This window comes from Terrapene carolina, unplaced genomic scaffold (assembly GCF_002925995.2).
Source record: "Terrapene carolina triunguis isolate 2854851 unplaced genomic scaffold, T_m_triunguis-2.0 Scaffold95, whole genome shotgun sequence".
Lineage (NCBI taxonomy): Eukaryota > Metazoa > Chordata > Testudines > Emydidae > Terrapene > Terrapene triunguis.
The window spans coordinates 14988461-14997464 of NW_020664446.1; the positions used below are offsets into that span (position 1 = coordinate 14988461).

At 44.5% G+C, this 9004-nt stretch overlaps 1 protein-coding gene across 2 annotated transcripts; it reads left to right on the top strand.

Annotated features, from left to right (window-relative positions):
• The first annotated feature begins 945 nt into the window (after window positions 1-945).
• On the top strand, window positions 946-8367 carry EMX2 (empty spiracles homeobox 2). 2 transcript variants are annotated; one of them, XM_024206245.1, is made up of 3 exons: window positions 946-1712; window positions 3906-4090; window positions 7147-8367. In XM_024206245.1, the coding sequence occupies exons 1-3, from the start codon at window positions 1322-1324 to the stop codon at window positions 7312-7314; spliced, it is 744 nt and encodes a 247-aa protein (XP_024062013.1). In that variant the 5' UTR covers window positions 946-1321; the 3' UTR covers window positions 7315-8367. The 2 variants fall into 2 exon arrangements, with proteins under 2 accessions (XP_024062013.1, XP_024062014.1); XM_024206246.1 differs by lacking the exon at window positions 3906-4090 and having other exon boundaries at window positions 7147-7250.
• The last annotated feature ends 637 nt before the right edge of the window (window positions 8368-9004 follow it).

Here is a 9004-nt window from a genome sequence, read left to right on the forward strand (position 1 = left end):
TGATGAATAGATAATAGATCCTTAACTACCAATAAACAGTAAGCAGCAGCCAGTAGTATTCGGATGTGATCATAATTATTCTACCGCACCAGCCAATAAGAGCGGGAGAACTCGGCCCTAAAATCATCCCCAAACCTAAAGGTAATCTCGAAAATCCGGATAGGGTTGGAGTTTCTGACTTGCTCGCCTGTCCCCTTGCAATAACCCCGCGTGTCCTAGTTTTGCATACTGCAAGCATCTCCCCGGGGCTGCCCTCCGTTGTGCCCACCGCGGTGGACTGAGTGTAAGTAGGTAATCGCCCATAAGGAAGTTCGCAACAAACAAACAAAAGCAAAACACCAACATCCCAGGCGTTTTCGTTGCAAACAACTATTTCAAAAGTGAATGCCTCTAACTGTGGGGGCATCCCAGGGGGACTCTGACATTCCCAGGGTTGATTGGCTTCTTGGGGATCAAGGCATCCGTATATCGGATTTTGGAAACACCTTTGCATCAGGGGAGAGGCTATGCGGGCGAGTCAGGGGCATGCTCCAGGCTGGCAGGATACACAACGCTGAACATGCAATCAGCCTTCTGAAAGGCTGAATCGGAGCGAATCCACTTCAGCCGATTTTAGAGCATCAGGAGTAACCTCCCGCCCCAGCATTCGAGGTGGAAAACCCCTGAGCTCCTACCTACCTTAGCTGCATCTGGCTGGGTTGCTGGAGGGAAGGACGGATCTGCGGCTGAGTGGCTGGAGAGGTGAGGAGCCCGGCTGGGACACCAGCGCTCTGGAGTGAGTGGAGAGAGACACACTCCGTTCCGGGCCCTGAATCCATCCCTCCAGGATCCCAGCTGCTAGAGCTCGCCTCCCCTCTGACGCACTTTAAAGAGTCTCCCCCTTTCAACCTCCAGGCGAGTAATAGCGACCAATCATCAAGCCATTTACCAGGCTTCAGAGGAAGCTGTTTATGTGATCCCAGCACTAATTAGGCTCATGAACTAACAAATCGTTTGCACAACTTGTGAAGGGACCGATCACATCCATGGATTGTCTTTGGACTTAGAGTAGCCGCATTCCGCAGGAGGGAAACTTCTCCCGGCAACTTTTTTGGTGTGTGTGTGTGTGTGTGTGTCTCTCTCTCTCCCTTTTGGGTGCCGATTGCCGCCGCCGCCTCCTCTCCTCCAGCCCCTGTCTATTTATGTGTGTATCTAGCCCTCCTGAAGTCACTCCCCGCTGCAAACTTCCCCGGCTCCGGGCGGACTTGGGGGGCTGCGGAGCCCGCTTCTCGCGCACCAGAGACAGACAGAGCTTTGGCCGGGGGACTCCAGCCGCCGCAGCATGTTCCAGCCCACACCCAAGCGGTGTTTCACCATCGAGTCGCTGGTGGCCAAAGACAGCCCCTTGCCCGCGTCTCGCTCCGAGGACCCTATCCGGCCGGCGGCGCTCAGCTATGCCAACTCCAGCCCGATGAACCCTTTCCTCAACGGCTTCCACTCCGCCGGCAGAGGGGTCTACTCCAACCCGGACTTGGTCTTTGCAGAGGCCGTCTCCCACCCGCCTAACCCGGCCGTGCCGGTGCACCCCGTCCCGCCTCCCCACGCCTTGGCCGCCCACCCATTGCCTTCCTCTCACTCCCCGCACCCGCTGTTTGCCTCGCAGCAAAGGGACCCTTCCACTTTCTACCCCTGGCTAATACACAGATACCGATATCTGGGCCACCGGTTCCAAGGTACGTGCCACTTCTCTTCCTTTGCCAGCCGCGCACCCAACGCGTGCCGGATCGATCCTGTCCCCACACCCTGGCCCGGTGGGGCGGGAGGGGGGGGGGATCTGGAAAGCGTGGGGGTGAAATTGACGGCTACCAACCCCAGTCTATGGTCTGCGGTGTGGGGAACGGAGGACGCCTTTTAAAAGTCGAAGAAGGGGAGACAGGATCAGAGCTCTGCTAAAGTCCTCAAACTGGGCGCAGGTTTGGCTCTTGTTAGGGGAGTTTTTCTTGTTTTCTTGTTTTTCTTTGCCCCGCTATCGAACTGGAGACGCTGTCAGCTGAAGCGGCGTGCCCTGGGCGGCTGGGGGAGGGGGACAGGCTGGGGCAGGGGGCTAGCAGTTGTTTTAAAGTGGTTTAAAGATCAGTCATAAAAGTTGTGGGATTTTTTTTTTAAATCGCCGCTAAAAACTGCCGCAAGTTGGCAAGCCCGCTCCGGATCTTGGCCTGCCAGAAACATCCAGCCAAACAGGGCTGCGGGGAACATCATACGTCGTTTTAGACACGCAATATACCTCGTCGTATTTTCGTTATATTTCTTCCTTGACAAGCCAGATGAGCTCCGCCAAGGCAGAGCCGGCGCGAGGAAGAGTTTCCGTTTATAAAAAAAAAAAAATTCCCGGACTTCCTATTGTTTACAGTAACAAAACAATAATAATAACAATCAAACAAAGTGGGCTGTTATTGTCTTAAAAGAAAACGAACGCAGATGAGAAAGAGAGGGTGAGCCCTTTTTTTCTGGGGGGGAAGGTGAATTGCACACAGAGTTCCTTAGAGTTGCCAAATGACTAATAACCAGTTGAGGGGAAATACGCTTATGGCACACAATCAATAAACAAATCCCCCCTTGCCCCAGTTAATTTAACCCTTTGCTAACAGCTTTGTTTCCCCGCAAAGAAAGATCAGGTTTCTTTTCTACGATGTCCCATTCACTTTTGTGTGTGTGTGTTTTGACGTTCACTAGTTCAAGCCGTTTAAAAAAATCAATCTTATTTATTCTGAAAGCAGCGATCTGGGTTTTTTAAACTGCAAAATGCAACCCCCGATGTCCCTCCGCAGAGAGCGAAAGAAAGGGAGACGTGGTTCAAAACGGATTATAGCCTCTCAGAACAAAATTACAGGTTTCGCTGACCAAATTATTTGTCCCAGTTATCAGCAGATTGGTAAAGAGCGGGCGGAAATGTCCCCGTGTTATGCCACAGACTGGTTTAAATCACAGCCTCCTAATGGGGCGATCTTTAAAGAAAACTGAAAAGGACCTAGCTGGTTCTTCGTTGGTTTTGTAACCTTGCAAGAAACTATTCCAATTAGTCGAAAATGGCGATCCGTCCTAGGGAAACAAACCAACCGACCGGCCCTTCACGTCCGCAAAACGCGTATTCAGATTTACGCTCCCTAAAGTTTGTTTGTGTGTTTATTTTTATGAAAATGTGTTAGTCCTGCTGCTGCAATCGCAAGGGGTTGGTACATAGAGATTTCAGGGTAACCAGCCCCTCGCTGGCATTAGCTTTTCACGTATGCTGTAGTTACTGCTGTTGTGCCGGCTTATAAACGGGTGTGTAACAAATTTAAAAGATACTGTACCATTAAAAAAAAAAAAGTGTGTGGGGGGGGGAATAACCAAAAACCTCTGGAATGTAGTTTTTGGAGGGTCAACCAGGGTCAGATCTGAAGAATATGGAGCTGTCTCTAAACAGCCGACTTCTGCATAGAGATCACCACACACTCCCCTGCGCATCTGCGGAATATATAATATTGGAATAACTGGACAGGTCGAATTGTGAATAGTTTTCCATTCTTATTAGGTTTAAAATATAACCATCGGTTTAATCTACACCCGATTGTGAATTCCTAACTGCTACTACAATAAGTAAGAAACACAGATATGACAGCGGTGGTCTCTCCATCCATTAGTTTTTAATACACCCATAAAGGTGGATTTTATTATATTGATTAATTTCTCGTGCTGATCTGGAGTCTCGCCTTTTTTCTGCATGGTAGGGAAAACAGTATATAAAGAAGGAGTTTAAAAAAAAAACGAGTAAGAATTTTCCCCACCGGATAATAGTGAGAAAGTAACGCTAGGGCTAAATAATACGAATGGCGTGTGTGTGTGGAAAGGTGTGTTGCTAATCTCTGTTTTGCCCTGCTGTCCAGGGAATGAAACCAGCCCAGAGAGCTTCCTCTTGCACAATGCACTGGCCAGGAAACCCAAACGGATCCGTACAGCTTTCTCGCCATCCCAGTTACTGAGACTGGAGCATGCCTTTGAAAAGAATCACTATGTAGTAGGAGCAGAAAGGAAACAATTGGCACACAGCCTCAGCCTCACGGAAACTCAGGTAAGGACCCAGACAGGAAGTTTCTGGGGCCGGAATGTTAGGTCTAATCATGTAACTAAAAAATACGCTGGCAAACTGCAAGGTGCAGAGTAAAAGATATACAAAGTTTCTGCAAATGCAGGGATTCATATCTAATATAAATAGGGTGGAGGTGTATGTCTAGCCCAGTATGGCTTTCCACTGCCTGGTTTATCTAAACTACGTCCTATTTATTAAAACAACCCACCTTTGTTAAAAATTACAGGGGTCACAATTATTATTATTATGAATAATGTCCAAAGTAAACCATAGTTCATTTTTTCCTTGTGGGTTATCTGTGGTCATTCAGTTCTAAATGATCGCTGTATATATAATACATTAAGATGATAAATGAATTACTACATCAGTGTTAATATTAAAAATCTCGATTTGCATTTTCGAAGGACAACTTCTTGGTCAATTGTGTGGGTTTTTCGTGCCAATTTGAGTAACATTTGGGTTAAAACGGTTTATTTTAGGGAAAGAGACATAGTTTATAAGGCGAATTTTCTATCACTATATCCCTGTATAGAGCTCCTGCAAAACTGTGATATATAACTAGCGGAGATATAAAGATAAAAATTAAGCATAGACATCTTACTAACCAAAAATGACTTTAATTATATCTCTCTGTGTCGGTTGGCTGAGGTCCAGAATTTTAACGTGGGATATATTTTGTTTAGCTGATCAGTATATTTCAAGTGACAATTACAACTCTATCTTACGTTGTATGTGTGCAAAGCAAGCAGTGCCTCCGATGACACCACAGACAGATTGTTGCAGTCAGTCTGAACGATTTGGGCTGGCATCAAAGATGTTGGAAGGAAACAGATTGGAATAATTGCATTGTTTGAGAATTGTCAAGACAGATCATATTGGTTTCTTGAAGCATATGCAAGGCTAATTCTACTTCAGAGGCTTCTTAACGATCCAGCCGTAAGAGTTTATGGTGTGGATGAGCCATTTCGTATTTAGGATGCATGTGAACTGTTTAAGGCGCGTGTTTAAAGCCAGATGGGTTATTTAGATACAGATTTTTAGTTTCTTCTGAACTCTGCGGCTCAGGTCTCTTATGTTTCACGCGGTTTGTTAGTGCCATAGGAGAGTTGTTTTTTGGGAGGGGGGGTAGAGGGTGGAGGGGGGGTATCCGGGAGACTCACCGTGAGGAAGTTCGGAGGGGATTGTCTCTGCTACAGTACCTGGCACTGTATTTAAGGGGGAAAAAAATCATCTCCAGTCGCAGCCTAGTTCAAAGTTCCCAGTAAACAGTAACGCTCTCTGTGCGGATTAAGTTGTAACACTTTTTTTTTCTTTTCGGGGGGGAAGCAATAAAGAGGTTGGAGCTTTTGTTTTAAAATGTCTCCCTAACAAAACAATAAAAAGGGATCGCCACTTTTATGAGGTTCTCCGAACAAGGGGCCGGTCACAGGCTTATTTCCACTGGAAAGCTGTATTTAAGGTGGTCTTTGTCCTGCTTGATTCCGAAGCTGGTTGGGGTCTTTTGTCCAGATGTCAAACCCCTCGTTCCCTACAAACGAGTTCCCCTTTGGAGATCAGCGGGCAGAAATGAACCGTCCTCCCCTTCAATTAGCAAACTAAAAGCAAATTAAACTCACCCCTTGTTCCCCGCTCAGCTTTTTAATGGGAGACTTTTGGAGAATATGAAAATGCAGCAGAGATGTGTGCCTGGCATGGTAGTAGCTCTGTTCTGAAGAGCCAGCGAAGCGGGTTAAACCAGCTTATTAAAATGCTCCAGTTCTCTCTCTCTCTCCCCCCCCCCCCATTTCTGGGGCCTTTATCAGGCACTTTCAGACAGAACCAGAGTCTGAACTGTTTTAAAAAAAAACCACCCGTGTTTACCTTTGGCCACTCCAAGAGTGTGGCCAGCTCTCGAGATAAACTTCTGGATCAATACTATCTGTAATTAAATGACTGAAGTAATCTGGCGTACATTTAAGTCAGATTTATTCGACTCTGAACAAATTTCAGAGAGGCATTTTTTTTACGGCACTTGAAGAGTTCGCTTTAATACGATCGCTTAAACAACCGCTGTGTCAAATGCTTCGGGTTTGTAACGTTTGCTGGGCTTTTTTTGGCGGGGGGTAGGGAGTGGGGGGAAGAGAAATGTTCTCAAGGAAACGCCTCTATAATGTCAGAACCCTGCACCCCTGGGAAAGTAAAGGCCCTAGTGGGATTTTAAAAGGATCGCCATCTCTTATTTTTAATTAATATAATTTTAAAGGGAGTTTGAACAGTTTCACTGTTCAGAATAGTTATTCCAAGGTTCAGCCGGTCCAGGATGTTAAAGAACAGTCGATGCTACAATACACGTTCACCCCCACCCCTCCAAAATGCGATTAAACCAAGACTCTGTTCCAAGGGGCCTACATTGAATAAAGGCATTGCCGTTCAAGGGGTCACGTCCCAGATGTTGACTACTACTCCACACTTAAAATGGGGGCATGTGAAAATAGAAGTTCTGATGATGTGTTTGTATTATGACTGGGGCAGCTGGTTCTTTTGAAAGATTATGTGCAATTGGTTGTAGAATTTAGTAGTTGTTTTCCCAAAGATACTTCATGTATAATGCCGTGTATGGAAAACTCATGCGTAATATACAGAGCTTACGTGCGTTTAGAGAGAGTATATATGTGTGGGGGTGTATATACGTGGATGTAGTCATACATTGTGGGTGTGGGTGTATAGACGTACACACTTTCTCTTTATATATAACCCTATATAGACACCGGCAAACTGTATGCCACACCGCGAGTGTCTGTCTCTATGTATACCCACGTAGGCTGTATATATATATATACACACACGTAGACGCAGAGTTCCGGACCCCCTCCAAGCAGATTTCTTCAACCCCTTGAGAAAATAGAGAAAGAAAATAGACCTAGATTTTTCCTCCCATACAACATTCTTTAAGGGGGGCAGAAATCTTCAAATGGAATCAGTGTAATGACCTCACCGATTTTCTGGAGTGTTAAAGTGAAACCAGCCAAGTAATCCCCAACTTTGTTTCCCATCTGCAGGTAAAAGTATGGTTTCAGAACAGAAGGACAAAGTTCAAGCGACAAAAGTTGGAAGAGGAAGGTTCAGACTCACAACAGAAGAAAAAAGGGACTCATCACATTAACCGGTGGAGAATTGCCACGAAACAAGCCAGTCCAGAAGAAATAGACGTCACTTCAGACGATTAAAAACTGGCACTTGGACTTTCAGCCAACCAAACAAAAAAGTGTTAAAAGGATCACACACAAGACAGTGGCGTTGCAGGGAAGATACATAAAGGCTTCATCAAAATGCAATTCTCGTCTAGGAAGCAGCTGAGAGCGAACGAGCGAAAGATCCAAAATGTGGCACTGCTGGCACAAGTCTGGCAAAGGGGGGATCTGTCAATCAAAGCCAAACCACCGAGACAAGATGATTGACAGGTATTCCGTTTCTCGCAGTCCACTTTTAAAAACAAAATAACGAGAGAAAGAAAAAAAAAAACAAAAAACAGAACCCTAACAGGACATATTGCACTTCACGGTTTGTCCAGTCTTTAAAAGAGAATTCCATACACAGCCCAGAACCACACCTGTTTCAGAAACTTGAATTGCATGTGTAAAAGCCGTGTGGGCAAAAACAAGTTCCTAAAGACAGAAATGGATTGTCATTTGTTTTCCCTTTGAGACAGGTTCTGTGTGCTTTTTAATTTTATATTACGAGAAATGTGCAGTCTGTAAACATTTTATGATAACTTCTGGCGTCAAAGTGATTGTGAAAGCTAAATGAAGTAGCAGTAACCATAGTGTTCCTCCCAAATGGACAACACGGTGGGATGGGGTGGGGATGGTTTTGACTTTTGCTGCAGAAAAAAAATCATTTAAAATATAATAGTCCCATTATGAAGCTTAATTTTTTGTTTAAGTCCAATGACCACGTTTGATGATAGGGTCCCCAATTGGCAAAACTTCCAAACCTGGCAGTAGCCATGTAAAGGACTTTGTATAAAGGATGGATTCTAAATGGCCATCTTTATTGGAGGCAAGTTTCAAGCACTGAGCTTATAATATTCCAAGATTATAGAGCTACTAAAAAAAAAGTGACAAATGTTTCCTTAATGTCTTCTATACCAGAATGTAAATATTTTTGTGTTTTGTGTTTAATTTGTTAGAATTCTAACACACTATATACTTCCAAGAAGTATGTCATTGTCAATATTTTGTCAATAAAGATTTATCCATATGCCCTAAATTTTTAAGCAATATTTTTCCACGTTTTTTAAACCTTGCAAATTCGTTCCCCCCCTCCTTTTATTTTTTATTATTGTAGTGACTTCACACCCTAAACATTCATGTCAATTTCGGCACCAATGAACCATTCATCATACGCGGTGCACTGACTGGCCTTTTATTCATTAATTCAGTCGCTTATAGATAGAACGTTAAAACAAAATAACCCAGAGATCAGAACCACTTTTTTTCTAATACAGAAAGGGCAATAGATAAATAATTCAGCCAATTGCAGCCAACATAGGAGTATCCTCTATTTTTTTTTTGCGGGATTTCTGAATTTTTTTTAAAAAGTTAGTTTTTTAATTTTATTTTGAAAATAGGACACGAGAGATGTATGTAGTGACCATTTGGCGGGTCGTATGTTTGTCGCGGGGACCGATTCTGGGGAAAACATTAAAACTCGAACATTAAAGTGTGTGTGTTGGGGGACGCATGGGGGAGGGGGAGTTGCAACCAATCCTTGAGGAAACTAGCTGGTTTTCTGGGGGTACACAGTTGTTTTTTCATGCTTCATTTGCTCCTTAGCCTGATAGACTGCATTAATCAGTTTTATTTCCATTGATAGAGAAACCTCGTCTGCTCTGTTCGAGCTACAAAGAATCCTGCA